Source organism: Vidua macroura, chromosome 9 (assembly GCF_024509145.1).
Source record: "Vidua macroura isolate BioBank_ID:100142 chromosome 9, ASM2450914v1, whole genome shotgun sequence".
Lineage (NCBI taxonomy): Eukaryota > Metazoa > Chordata > Aves > Passeriformes > Viduidae > Vidua > Vidua macroura.
Window position 1 is genome coordinate 1,508,049 of NC_071579.1, and position 14,817 is coordinate 1,522,865.

Consider the following 14,817-nt stretch of genomic DNA (forward strand, 5'->3'; position numbering starts at 1 on the left):
TCTGCAACTTCAGTGACAATGGCAGCTACCTTAAGGCATTAATTAATTCAGCCAGAAAACAGAATTAAAAATACATGAAATCTCTGTTCTGTGACTCATGCAGAATTTCTAGGTAAAGAAGTTAGACAATTATCATTCATAGCTACTTTTTCATAAAAGCACAAAGCATAATTAAGGAGCACAAACTAATCTTTTTTTTTTTTTTTTTTTTGGCCATACCATAATTGGAAGATAACACATCACTGAAAAGGACCTAAAAGGTCTGTATTTTATTTGAACTTAAAGCTTCACTACAGCCCAATATTTTCACAGAAGCTTTTACCCAAGTTCAAGTACCACATTAATTATTTATGGAGTTTTTTTTTCCCTTTGAGTCTCCTGAGTAAAGATAGCTTAATGCAAACTATTTTGAAGGTGGAGGTATCATGGCAATGCTCCAGTAGCAGTGAGCATAAATAATTTGCCTGAGTCAGAGTTATGGTTGAATAACTGGAAAACTGCACTTGGAGTCTCTTCATGAGAACCAAGATGTAACCACGTAACACTTTCAGATTCACTAAATTGTACAGCCCAGCAGGGCACAAAAATTTCAAGAAATAGGCATATTCTGATCTCTTCTCCAGAGAGTGGGCAGTGTGTGTATATATGCATATATATATCTAAACAGGTAGATACAGATATATGTATATATATGTAAAGCAGGTACAGCCAAGAAACAAAATAGGTCAAAATTCTTCTCATCTTCCATTCAGGGGACAGTTGGTTAAGTCAAATAGAACAGAACTTTGCCTAGATTTTCCTTAATTCAGGTATCAGCTAAGCATGTACTTGGACCCAAGGGGCTTCCCAAGATCCTCTCAATTACCAAAGTGAGCAAAGTAATAAGGTCACAACTGTGACAAGGATTTGGTGCCCAGACAAGCCCAGCTGGGGCCACTAATTAACCAAGGGCAATTAATGGTACAGCAGGCTTTGATAACACATTTCTTGGGATGCTGTCATACAGAGGATATCCAGCAAACCCCTCCTTCCCTGAGGAGCATGGATGCTTTTGCAGTATTGAGTTACCTTAACATATTTTGCATACATCTGCTCATCCAGAGGAAAGCTCTGGACATTCCTCTCATCTCTGGCATGGAAAGTACCTAATTTAATCCATTTGTTTGTTGGATACCTAGAAAGGAAACAGTGGAGTCAGGTAATGAAATGCAGAACTCACTGTTTACAGACATTTTACCTGAGTTTCCAGAACAGAAATACATTTTGTTCTTTCTAGCTGCAAGGTAGCAGCAATGTTCCCAACCCAAAACCTCAGCATGACGCTCACACAATGGCAGCAATGTGGAAGCCCTTGAAGCACAAAAACCCAGACTTATCCAATCACAAAATTCAGCCAGTCTAGAGAAGCCCCCCCAGATGAACAGTGAAGAACACTGGCAGGTTGTATTATTGTAAGCAGGCAGAAGAAAACTGAGCAGAGCAGAGCTAGAACTGCACAACAGAACAAGTGTTCAAAGTCTAACCCCACCTTTTTTAGGCATCCAAGAAGAAAAGGAGTTTTCCTGATGCCCTTTGAATGCCTGCTCACTCCGACCAGAATTATCTGCTCACTCCAGAAAGCAGTGGGGGCACAGCACTGCCTAAATCATCCTAAAGCAGCCTAAGCAGCCATCTGGCCAACCTGTAGCACTCTCACCCCCTTCCTATTTCTCAGTGTTTTACTACTCTTCTTTTCTTTTTGAATAATCTGTGGGGGTTTGGACAGAGTTAAGCATTGAAGACAGCTCAATCCATGTGAAAATGGTCTGAATGACAAGGGAGGGGAGAGCCCACAAACTCAGTAGCATTTTATTAAGGAATTTCATAACCTGCCACCCACTGCCCAGCTACTGTATAAATTCTGCTCCTCAACAAATTTTTCCTTCTAAATTTTAAGGTGGCAAAGGAAAAAAAAACTGCTAGCAACTACATATACACAAAGAAATACCACGTGACTTCATATTACATTACACTTTGCATAATAACAAGCATACAGAGATCATGCTTCATAAAGCCTTACATCTAATAATTATTTCATTTTTTCATTCAGAAGGATAAGTTTAGGTAACATACCTGTCACTAATTGACACCAGAAAGTCTTTAGGAGTGGAAGAGAATAATTCATGATTTGCAATGTCAAACTGCTTTACTTGCACTGGTTCACAGAGCTCAACAACAAACCTTAAAGATAAAAAGTAAGTATTTTTTAAGAAAAGACTTTTCCTTCTGCAGTTACAATCTTCAGCCCTTCCCCTCATTATCCCATCCTCCACTGGCTGTAAGGAGGACACTACAAAAATGCTGTACCGTAAGAATCACTAAGTCTAGGTGTTTTTCTGAACATCTACTTTAATAACTCTAGGTAGCACCTGCAGCTACAAGAGCTTCATCCATCTTGTACTCAAAGGCATCAAGTAATAGAACTAAAAACTAAGGACAGCAAACAATTTAAATCACACCTGAAGTACCAATTAATGTATGGTAAATTCTGTTCACCTGTCCTACAATTATTTGACAGTCAGGGAAAGAAACCAAGAATCTTTATTTGAATGCTCAAGTGCTTTATCTGCCATAAGCTAATTGTGCAAAATGTATTATTATTATATTAGTTATTATTATATTCTTATTACATTATAATTATATTCTTATTATAATTCTGCAAAAAAGTGATATATTAAGATAAATGAAAATATCACCTTAATATTACTTCTCAATACCAGAGCTAGATTTCTATGGAAGACATAATAATCCATCTTGTGCTAATTTCTGTCAAGAGTTCCTCACACACCCGTTCCAAGGAGCAACACATCAAGGTCAAGTCAGTCCCACAGCAATGGAACACTGTAATCACTCCTGCCACAAATGTGAACCTCAGGAACTTACCAGATTTTAGTACTGCAAGGATTGAGCATATAAAGGTCCATGTTTTCCATCAAAATAGCTGAAGTGCTCTGTAGAAAGGAAAGAATTTGTATTTTAAACTGCATGGTAGATACCAACAGCATCAAGGATTTTTCCCCTCTTTCCAACACTCAGTTTGAAATTAGGTTTGTAGACTAGTATCAACACCACTCTGGACAAGACAATTATCCATGACACATAGGCCATACTTTGGGGCAATCATGGATTATTTACTGTGGTGAGTTCTTTAATATAACTCTGTTCAGTTTCTGTAGGAAGTAGACTCTGCTCCCATTTTCTGAATTCACTTAAAAAGACATCAAGTTCTATAGCAATCCCTCTTTTAAAAAGCACTAATCACTGTTTATGTCTTATTTTTAGAAATCAAAATCCCAATAAATCCATACACAGAATAACAACTTCACAAACCAGTGCTCAGTTTTAAGTGTCTTTTGTTGCATAACAGTATACTAAAAACTGAAGACTAATAATTAATAAATGCTTACCTTTGCCTCTGGATTTGCTGCCAAAATTTTGGCACCACACTCTACAGAGGCATAGTTATTCCTGTTTTTCTGGACCTTTTTAGTGGAATGCTGCCCACCAACAGCAGAAGGGTGCATTGACTGACCTAGGAACAAGAAAATATTGCTACTATAACAAACCACACAAACAAGCAGTATTTGCACTGTCAGGGCACTTCTGCTCACTGCTCTTATATAATCAAGGCTATTAATTACGCAGTTCTAGCAGAAAAATGAAGTTCCAGGCTGCATTCCAAATGGAGACAGTCCTGCTATTCAGCTCTAGGAAGAGATGACAGTGCTCTGTATTTAGACCAAACTAATGAATCCTGAACTTACTCTTTTCTTTCTCCACTTCCATAACTTTCTTCTTCCATTCATCAAATGTTGGAATATCTCCAGGGTCCTTTGGAGTTATTACTGATGTAGGGTCAATTTCTCCTGTCTTCTTAAAGTCTTTCTGCAAAAGAAAGACCCACTGATTGTGAATATTTTTCAGGACCAACAATGAAAACAAAGAGGAACTTGAAAAAACAAAGCATGCTCTGATCAAGTCAAGGGCAGACACATCATTTGCACCCATGTTAACAACTTAGAGCCAGAGTAAGCAAGATTATAAGCCAGAAAAAACATGTGATGATTTTCTCTCAGAATTACAGATTATTTCACTGAAATACTGACAATTTTTGTGGCTAAGCCAATACATTTTAAATAAAATGTAAGCCTTCTTTTCCAACACTTGCATTTTCTTCCCAATTTTTGCTTTTCCTCTTCCTAATGAAGAAAGCTTTCCCTGTAGCAAAAATCTTTAAACATCAGTGCTTGTCATGACAGAATTCCAGAGGCTCTCTGGAATTTCTGAACATGTCAAAAACAGCAGAATAATTAAACATTAAAGGAACCATTTTTAAGTATCTCAGAAATAATGTTTTGGACTTGCCTGACAAAGCAAAAACCCTGTCAACTAAACTGTACATTCTTCCATTTCAAGTCTTCGCTGCTCCTTTGTACAAACATACTCAGCACACCACCAGATGAGTGAACATTTTTTGGTAGACATTGCAAGTGTAGAGGTTATTTTTTAGACAGTATTTTAGAGGTAGTTGCCAAGTGACAGTTTAAACAGGATCCTAAAACAGCAAGAAATGATACTGCCATGGCCTTAGTCATTCTGATTGTAAAGAGAGTCTTATCAAAAGAACACAAGCTTTAGGAAGTACCTCACAACCAGAGCATGAAAAAAGTCATACAGTTAAGCACAAAAGGCCTGGCCAGCTACATATCCCACTGTAACAAGGGCCAAGTGATACTTCTGGGACAGAATAAAAGCACAGCACATATTTTACCAGTGGTAATAACCAAAGAGAGGGCATTACTCCTGTGTGTACTGAGGGGATACCAACTTACCTCCCTTTTTAAGTTCTCCGAAGCGTTAAGGGCAGATTTTTGCTCATCTGCCCCCTTTTCAGCTGCTGAAACTTTGGACTCAAACTCAGACTTAGTCTTCTTTCCCTTGCCATGTGAAGATGATATGTTCTCTATATGTTGGCCTGCAAGGCTGGAAGTTTAAAGAGTATTAGGATCTGTAACACAGTCAGCCACATGCAATATTACACACACACAAGTACATAGATAAGCAAGCACATGCAAATGTTTGTTGCAAAGCCAGCACAGAAGAGAACAACTCCCTTTGAAGTATTCAGAGTCACACACAACCTGCTTGGATACTCACCTCTCTGGTGGACTGACAAAAGAGGAAGGCTCACTCTGAGGGTCAGCCTCAAGTGTCCCACCAATATCACAGTCAGGTTCTGACTGCTCAGCTTCACTAGAGCTGACTACAGGGATATCAGCACGGGAATTCTCTATTGCACTGAAGGGAAACAAACAACATGCTTTTTTAGCCTTCTGATAATACAAGGAACCCTGACAATCAACCACAAAGATAAGTGAAAGTTTTAATAAAGCAACAGTCTCACAGAAATAATTAAGAAAAGAAGAATGAAGCATGCTGTACTTGTGGAAGTGCATTCTCAGCCATACCCATGAGAGAACAGTATTTCCTTTTCCAGTCTGTTTGTCCCAGAAAGGAACTCAAAACAGGCTTCTCATCTCCCAGAACTCTCATCTAACATCTTACCAAACACTGCAATGCATATTTTTTTCCCAGCATCACTACAAGCTAACAACATCTTCATAGTTACCTGGCTGCCAGCAATTTTCTTTTCCCTTTCAACAAAGGAAGCAAACGCGAGACCGAGTTCCCTCAATAAAAGCTCCTCACGTTCCCAAGTCAAGAGGCAGCAGTCAGAACAGAACTTGGCTAAAACTAGAGGAGAATAGGGGGGAGAAAAGCAGAACCAGCCAGACTTCCTTTCAACTAATGTATTTCTTCTTTTTTGCTGGTGTAATAAAAATCAGGTAAGCCAGCAGACCATTATCCAAGCTCTACCAACAGCCCAAACCAGCTCATCTGCCCACTGCTTCACCTGCTCTCTCCCAGAAAAGCTGAGCACACCTCAGACAAATCCTGAGGCACAAACCCAACAGAAAGCCTCCCCTCTGCTCTTCAGGAATGATGGAATGGGTGGGGAGAAGAAGATGGACAAAGAGTAACTTTCAGGTGCTAACTTCTGACTGTCCTCTCCTCTCCAGCACAGGGATGACTTCCCTGCTGATCCAACCTACAGCCAGATCTAAGGAGAGCTTTACTCTGCTTTCTGAATTTCCACATAAGCTTTCTTTAATGGAAGCACAAACTAGGTTAATCCAGTATCCTGACAGAGCTGCCAAAACACAAACAGCACGTCAGCAACTTAAAAGGGGATCTTTTTGGTTCCCTGGCTGCTACAATTATCAACAGAAGCAGCTGCAACCAACCCAGGGAGACAATTTTAGTACCTTTCATATGATAAATTTCCTGTGGTAAAAAACAAAAAACTCCTAGGTATTCCAAGACTTTTTGCTATGTAGCAAAACCTACCAAACATCATGAATACAAGATTTTATTAGCTATAAACAGAGAGTATTTACCCTGTATGCCCCAAAATGCCTCCATCTGAGATGCACAGTGTTTGGCTGTGCCTGCAACTCTTTGCTGACTTAATAAAGCTGACCACTACACAAAACTGAAAAGCTCCACATAGTCTCCATTTCAGTGGGTAGGTGACAATATGAATAATTATCAACTGAAGAAAATATGGGACAATAATGAACTTAAAAATTCCTTGCTTTCAGGGTGTACCTGACTGACCTCAAGTAACTAATTTTGGCAGAAGGTGAGTCTAAAAGCTGTAGTGCTCCCTCTCCTTTGAGTACCTTGATTTGCCTTAATTTTTAAAATGTATTATTAAGCTCACTTTGCACAGCACATTCTTTATTTCCAGACAGAAAGAGCCCAGATTAATTTTCAGTAATTTTCCCTCAGATTAGATTTAGGTAGAAAAGTTACACTCAGTGCTGTTCTAAAAAGGATTCACTACAAAGTAAAACTTGCTTGGGATAAAATTCCTTTCAAAATATTTTGACTAAAAGGTTCTGCTGAAATATTAAATCAGTAATACCTGAGAGAGCTGGACTTTGTTACACTATGAGGAATCGGCATCTAAACCAGCAAAAAGATTAAAAATGTTTGAAGATAACAAATGCAACTGTGTATTTTTAGAGATCTTGTTTAAGTATGGAGCTGGACCAGAGCCAGTCTGGATATTAATCTGTTAAGAGACCACCTGTGACTACTGAGAGCTGAAGTGCAGTTTGAAATAATGGATAAACATTATTTTCTTGCTACACCAGGTCTGCCCCTTCTTCCTGTAAATGGCACTGGTGTCACAAGACCACTGCCCAGCATGAACTCATCCATCAAGTGCTCCAAACCAAGTTTCTACTTTCATTCATTTCACAGCTCAAGTCGTCGGAGTTCACCACTCCAGTATTCCCCAGCTGTGACAGCCAGACAATTTCCAACAATTACCAGACACCAAGCTGAATGCTTCAAAGAAAGTAACATCCTGTCTCCTTCTAGGACCTGACAACACATTACACAAATAAATCAGTGGAGTAGTCAAAAAAAGCTATAAAAAGAACAGGCTGAAGATACATTCTAGTTTTGCCTTATAAAAACCACAAATTTTGGAAGGCTTCCAATGAAAGACACTGATGAAGTACCAAAATATGTTTAAGTGTTAGTCCTGGAAGACTAGGCAAGATCAGCCAGCAAACAAAATGTCCATATCTTTTCTAAGAAAAGAAAGAAATTAAATTTGGCAAAGCAGAAAAACTGAAATCTTAAAAAACCCAAAATACCAAAGACAAGTCTACTTCATTTTCAATCTGTTCAATTTTTATCCAACGAAATACTTCATCTTTATCAACCGTCAGAACAAGATTACTTCCCTTTTCCCAACCGGACTTGGAGGAAATCCCTGGAAGATGCACACATGAATTTCCATACTACAGTTCACATTTGACAACATCCCACAAGAAAAGGGAAACAAAAGGAAGTACAGGGACTCCAGAAAGCTGCCTGCAGCAGAGGCAGCTCTGCAATACACTACTAAGCACTAAACTGCCTTGACTGCATTTATATGAGAATTTGCTATTTTGTCAAAAGTCTCTTATTACCAGAACTTGAGACTCTCTGTTTTTAAGTCCCAAGATAAGATTCTGCAGAGTTCTTCCTTAACTGAAGGCAGAGGCCATTGCTGAAGCAGCCTCAATGCTTGTTGACACACATGTGAAAGCACATTTGTGAAGGGCAGAAATCCTAATGGCAAAGCCCTGAGTGCTTTTATAGTACAGATTATCTAAGCACGTTGGCTTTTTTCAAAGCAGAGGCTTAGAAACTGATCATGGCAATGGTATTCCACCTCATGCAAGTGCACAACTGTTCATCCACACACTGAGGAAATGTTGGCACACTCCATGAGCACTGACACCATAAACCAGCAAAACAACTGTGGGGAGCAATCCCATCTCAGCCCTACTACACATCTAAACAAGAGCAGAGTAAGTGATATTCTCTCAAAAACCAAAAGAACAAAACTGCAAGAGCTTACTTGGGCTGTGAGACTGGAGGTATCTCTGAGGTAGGTGAACTGGAAGTGTTTTCAGTGCTTGGGACTATGCTGGAGGAAGCTTCATTTACATCTACTGAAGGTGGACTCACAACTTCAGGCTGGCTTGTTTCACTTATTTCTGTTGTCTGTAAAAACATTCCAGGTGAATATATATTTTTCAACACCTGAGTAAGAAAAGCATTCACACAATAACATCTACTATGGAGTTCTAACAGTTTGGATTTCCGTCAGAAATTAATTTTGTTTCTTCCTACACCTAGGTGGCATTCTGTGCTGCTCTGGGATAGCTGCAATACTCTTCTGTGCCCTGCAATAATCATGTAAAAATATCAATTGGAGCAGGCCTGTGCAACAGCTTCCTCAATGATGCTTTCCTGAAGAGACTGCCATGAAAAAAGCAGCTTGAATATTGCAGCAACCAAAAGAAAAAGTTCTATTTGCATGTTCCATTACAATAAAATTGACTGTTTTCATCCTAAGTTTTAGAGAAGGTTTTCAATTTCACCACTCCGCTGGAGGTCCAAAATCATTTAAAACCTACTCCATGCTGTAAGTGAAAAAAGAGATAAATCATTTTCCACTTTTGAGCATTTAGTAGTCTTGAATCATTTACTCTAGGTCTTCAGTCGTCATAAGCACACTCAAAATAAGGCTTTGTAAATCTGAAAGAGCATGTAACCACTGAAACAGGTCAGATGAACTCCTGCAGCAAAAGGAAATATTGTACAAAAGCCTCTTGTCAACAGCTACATTACTGCAAGTCGCCTCACTAAACATGAAGGGGTCAGGAAGTTTTAACAGATTTAAACACCCAAACCATGAAATAAATATTCTGAAGTTTGTCCTATGTATCATGTAATCTACAAAACAAAAATATGTAATCAGTTAAATAATCTTTAACATTTGGTTTGTAACATTTAACACCGAGCACTGACTTAACAGTATCAATGGCACAGAGCTGAGATCCAACCCTTTTCCCATTTTAACTAAGGAAATGAAAGTGATAGAAGCTATGAGGGATCAAAACTAAAATGGACTGCCATAATCACCAAGCCTGATCTACATGAAAGACCTCAGAGAAAAGAGTTTTTGTTTTATTTATAAATAGACATCCACACCTACAACATCCAATTTTAATTTATCTTGGAAAGTTTTTAGTCAGTACTTCCAAATACTAAATTACTCATTATTTATGTACATGGGAAATGCAAGGTCTGTTAGCTCACACATTCTCTCTTTTACTGGAAACATGAGTCTGACAGCAATCCAGTGTACAGGTGAAATGTGAGAGATGGTTACTATGAACTTTAGATAACCAAAATGAAAGACTGAAATCCAGGAAGCATTTGAAGACTGTATGAAGACAGTGAATGAAACAAAAGCCTTGCCTGGTCAGATTTTGTCAAGTCATTGAGCAGCTCTTCCATAGAGTAACTCCGTGTGCTGGAGTCTGCAGGCTCAGGCTCCAGGCTGGGAGCAGCCTCTTCCCCCTGGGAGATTGAAGGTAAAGCAGTCAGTCTGCAGCCACAGGCCTTCCACACTCAGCCACAGCAGCTACCTCTGGGACACACTGAACAACAGCACTTCTTTCACCAGCAAAACATCCAGGAACTAAGCTACATTAATCTTCAGAACCATTGCCCACCCATGTTTAAAATCTCAACTGCACAAAGACTACAGCAAGTTAAAACGATTCAGTTAAATCTTCCCTGAAAAGACCATTTTAGCACTGTCTAAAATCATTCCATTTGTTTGCCAAGGAGAGTTCCTCATTCTACTATGATTGCCTATGTCAGCAAACCCTCCCCTATCTTCCTGCTGCCCAAAAGAGGGGAAGAAGAAAATTCTAAGCTGACTTGCATCAGACAACCATTAGAAAAATAACACGTGGCACACTTCAGTTGTAGCAGTCTTATCAGCAGAACTACAGTAATTAGACAAATCCACCAGAACCTCTTAAAGAAACCGTTTCTTCTACAGCTAAAAATTCACCATCAAGTGCAGTGAATTCACAAAATAAAGAGTATCAACACTTGAGGGGAAAAAAGTTTTAAACCCACCAGACTGAAACTAGCAAGAATTTACACTTGCCCTTCAAACTTTTTAAAGTTATGACTACAAAATATGCAAGCTATTTTCGAGCAATACTTTAAAATACAGCAAGAAATGTGGTAGAAATTTACACCCATTTTGTTTTCTAAGGGCTATCTAAAATCCTGTAGCCAAATACTGCAGGTGCCAGCGTTCAGACCCAAAATGGGCTGCTGTGCTATACAACACTACATGATATTAATTTGAGAGAATTAAGCATCCAGTGAAGTGCAGGAGCTACAAATCTGAGCTGACAAACCTTAGAGACAACTGAGCGACATTTTTCCCCAAATACTATTAGCTCACATCCCAGTCCCTAAGATGAAATAGCATCAATGGCTGAAGAGACAACTGATCTAAGGCAAACTGATCAAGGGCTGTAGAACTGCTCCTCTGGAGCAGGACAGCTCCAGCAGCCTAATTAGGAGTAACAGACACTTGTTTAAGATTTCTCATCCACCCAAGAGATTTTCTTTAAAGGGTGAAAACAACAGTCTAACATTAGTTTTCACATCTTTGGGTTTAAGTTCAGAAATCTGCTTACCTATGCATCCACATTAACAGAATGAAAGGAAGAATGTTGCAGAGTAGGAAATCATTTACCAGTGACTTCCCAGTCTCAAAGCTTACTTAGTCTTTCCAGTATTATTGCATCAGACATTAAATTCAAGCAGAACTTCTTTTTAGGCAGCCAGAAGAACAGGAATGCTATTTGGCTACACAAGCTCTCAAAAAATAGAGCTACTCTAGTTGGTGCAATGCTTAAGAAACCTACACTACTTAAAGGGATTTTTTATGGCAGCTCTCCACTTCAGCCAGCTAGAATGCTTCACACACATTCTCCAAGTTTATTGTGGCATATAAAAGCTTTTTTGGAATGAGAACTGTGATTAACAGTACTACAGATTGCTGGAGGAAATAGGAAAACCAACATATCAATACTACCCATGTTTAGAATAGGACTGATTCTGTACCTGGGTAAATAAATAAATGAATGAAATTACCATGATTTTCTGACTCAACAGCTTGGGAACTCACTATGCAATGCAAGATGCAGAAACTTGCCATGACTTAATCAGGGTGGGACAATTACACTCAATTAACCTAAAGTGCTGAGTAAAGTAAAAATGAAAGGGACCACAGTTTATTCATTATACCTTTCAGAAACACATTTTGGCCTTCGTAATTTTTATTGAACAGAAGGAATGCAAAGTGATAAATACTGACTTGAACCAATTAATCTTAAATCTTCTCTTTAGGGTAAAGATCATCTGTACACAGTTTTTAATACAGCACAGGTGGAAGTGGCATAATGGGGCCCAGACTTAACCAGCCCATCACCTCCTATTGTGGCTTCCTCTGATGCCCATTTCTAACATCTGGCTCCCAAATTGAAAAAAAAAAAAAAAAAAACCCAAAAAAAAATCAAATCAGAAGCTTTACTATTCATTCCTTCTCTTGCCCCAAACTACCCACCTGAATTGTTGCACGACTGCAAGAAATGAAGGAGAATAAAAACTTGGGAAGATATCATGGCTCAAAGAACGGAGTACATGAAACATTCTGGCCAAGAAGATCCTATGAAGAATCTTATTTTACAATTTAGTATTTAGTCAGAGTGAGTAATTAGCATGATGTATCCAGCATACCTTTTCCTGGACATTTTCATCCTCACTGCCCAGGACACAAGCATCACCTGAAGCATACTGCACCGCCGACGAGAGAGTGTCTTTACAAAAGACATTCCAAACAGGAAGCCTATAAAAAAAAAGTCAAAAAGCTTTATTTAAAATGAAATTTTAGAACTCCCTCAGCACTTTCTCCCTCAATCTTCTTCAGCTGTTCCCATGAGGCATCTAAAAAATACATGTACAGTTCATGGATACTCATTCAAAAAACTCATTTGAGGATTCACCAGAAGTTAGCAACAGAAAACACCACAAATTTACTACTTCCAAAAGAAAAAAAGTATCACCGAACCAGATCCTGGAGTGTCACCACATCAAAAAGTGAAAGCTGATACAAATCAGCTAAGTTACAGCAAGTTTGGAACATCTTGAATCAACATCTTTTTTCACAAAGCAATGAGATATTTTTAGCAATCATTATTACTAAGCAAAAACTTAAGTCACAGAATAAAAAGCAAAATATCCTTAATCCCCTGTACAGAGCCTACCTGAGAAGGTTTTGTATAGTCAGTATCACCAAGCACATTTAAGAAAATTAGTGAAAATGAGTACACTAAAAAAAGCCCCAGGCAAAACCTCCCATGAGATTTGTTTTGTACTTTTTTCCAACAGCTTTAGTTGTCAGCAGAAATGGATTTACTTCTGTAGAAAAGCCTCTACAAACACTTATACTAGAAGGCATCTTTTCTTTCTTATCATACATGGTCCCTTCACATCCTAGGGAGCATCTACAGTGAACCATCAGGCTTGGAGGCCCAAAGGTTTTCATGCTGATTTCAACCAAGGCCAGCAGAACATGAACCAGCTAGCCACCACTCCAAACACAAACATTTTCCCTTCAGGAAATACTGTTTACATAACAATCAGGCGATTGGAATGATGTCCCATGAACAAACACAAACATCACCCTGCACCCTGAAAACAAGAGCCACCTTCTCCTCAGAGGAGAGACAGGTCTATGGCACACAAAAATCTGCATAAGCAACCTTCTGACAATAGTTCTGAGAAATGAAACAGCCTTAACATTAATCATAACAGTAAGATTAGTAGTAGGTCATTATTCACTTACACAACTGGGATCACTATGCTTGGAATTTGAATTACCAGCTGTCTTCAAACTTGAATATCAACTTTACTGGGAAGTCTATGCAGTGTAGACTCCTCCACTAAGAGGGAATCCATGAAACAACAGACCACAGACAAGTACTAAAATTTTAAGTTTCATGTGTATATATGTATTTTCAGTGGCTCTCTCCACAGAAGAGACAGTGCACAAGGAACTTGAGGGATTTGACATATTACTATGGAGATGAGCAAGTAAGGTGCTCCACCTCTGTCTCAGCCCCAAAGCACCTCAATAATTTCTCTTCTTTCTGAGGTAGCATCTTTCCTCTGTACTAAATGAAAGCCTTGAAGTCAGGCAGAAGCAGCTGCAGTTAGTGGAAAATAAAGAACTGAATGTAAGGTATGAAAATAGTAATAGCCACATATTGTAGCAGCTACAAAGTCTCACATCTCAGTTAAGAATTAGGCATAAGCTTCTCACACATCTTGAACTCCCATCCCATCATGTAGTTACCTGTTTGTATTGAGTTTTCCATCAAACCTCTGTCCTACCCTATGCACAGGAGGCTCATTTCAGAGCATGAATGAAATGTTACCAGGTTTCTATGGCCTTATTACCTAGCTTTCACTTGGAAAAATTAGTTATGCAAATACTTTGAGTCATTTATATTTCTGAAAAGGGGTTCCAATCATTTCACGGTGAAATTCTCTTAACTCCAGTACCTCTATTTTGAGATATAAGGACTCCCTGGTTCTTCATAAAAATACACCAGAAACATCCAATATTATAGAACATCATCCCACTCCTTCATTACACAGGCACAGGCATTTGTTTCCCATTTCACTTCCACTCCAGGGGGCACCTCGGGTGAGCTGCACAGAACAGCACTAACTCCTTGGGGGCAGAAAAGGAAAGATTTCAAAGGCTGTGAAATGGCATTTTAAAACACGAGGTCTACCCTCACAAATGCATGAGAAACTGCTATAGCACTAAAAGCACAGAAGGCATATATTTCTTGCTTTAATCTATTGAGAGATTTCATGCAAGAAATCAGGCTTTATCAGGTCACAAACACAGATTTTAGAAGAATGCAGACTGACAGCTCAGATTTAAGCTACTCTGACATGATCTGTGTCCAATGTCTTACTTACTTATTTTCCAAAATTCTCCTTGGTCTACTCCCCAACTCCAACATGATGCCTCAAGTCTCCCAAAAGCCCTCCAAGCTAGGGAGGGGACTGAGAACTCATTTTGTGTGTGTGCATGCACCCACAGGAAAACCTGATCCCTCATGCAGCAGAGCATGCTGCTCACAGGATGCATCACTCAGCTACTGCCAGGGAACTCTGACAGACTCTCAGAGCACAGACCCATGTGAGACCAGCCAGTCTGGGAGAAGTTAATAACCTTATCAAGACCACCAGCAGTAG

General features: G+C 39.1%; 2 protein-coding genes across 4 annotated transcripts in view; both read right to left on the bottom strand.

The window, feature by feature from the left end:
* Positions 1-14,817, bottom strand: part of DNM3 (dynamin 3) — a 234,123-nt gene that overhangs the window by 22,975 nt on the left and 196,331 nt on the right. The gene's annotated exons all lie outside the window — the stretch shown is intronic.
* SUCO (SUN domain containing ossification factor) overlaps positions 1-14,817 on the bottom strand; it is a 38,339-nt gene that overhangs the window by 14,933 nt on the left and 8,589 nt on the right. For all 3 annotated transcript variants that reach the window (XM_053984860.1, XM_053984859.1, XM_053984858.1), the window contains exons 2-11: positions 12,283-12,391; positions 9,931-10,032; positions 8,522-8,667; positions 5,197-5,337; positions 4,872-5,022; positions 3,804-3,924; positions 3,447-3,571; positions 2,923-2,990; positions 2,113-2,220; positions 1,069-1,174 (exon numbers count right to left, since the gene is read on the bottom strand). In XM_053984860.1, the coding sequence (XP_053840835.1) occupies positions 1,069-1,174; positions 2,113-2,220; positions 2,923-2,990; positions 3,447-3,571; positions 3,804-3,924; positions 4,872-5,022; positions 5,197-5,337; positions 8,522-8,667; positions 9,931-10,032; positions 12,283-12,391 (1,177 nt within the window). The remainder of the gene's footprint in view (positions 1-1,068; positions 1,175-2,112; positions 2,221-2,922; positions 2,991-3,446; positions 3,572-3,803; positions 3,925-4,871; positions 5,023-5,196; positions 5,338-8,521; positions 8,668-9,930; positions 10,033-12,282; positions 12,392-14,817) is intronic.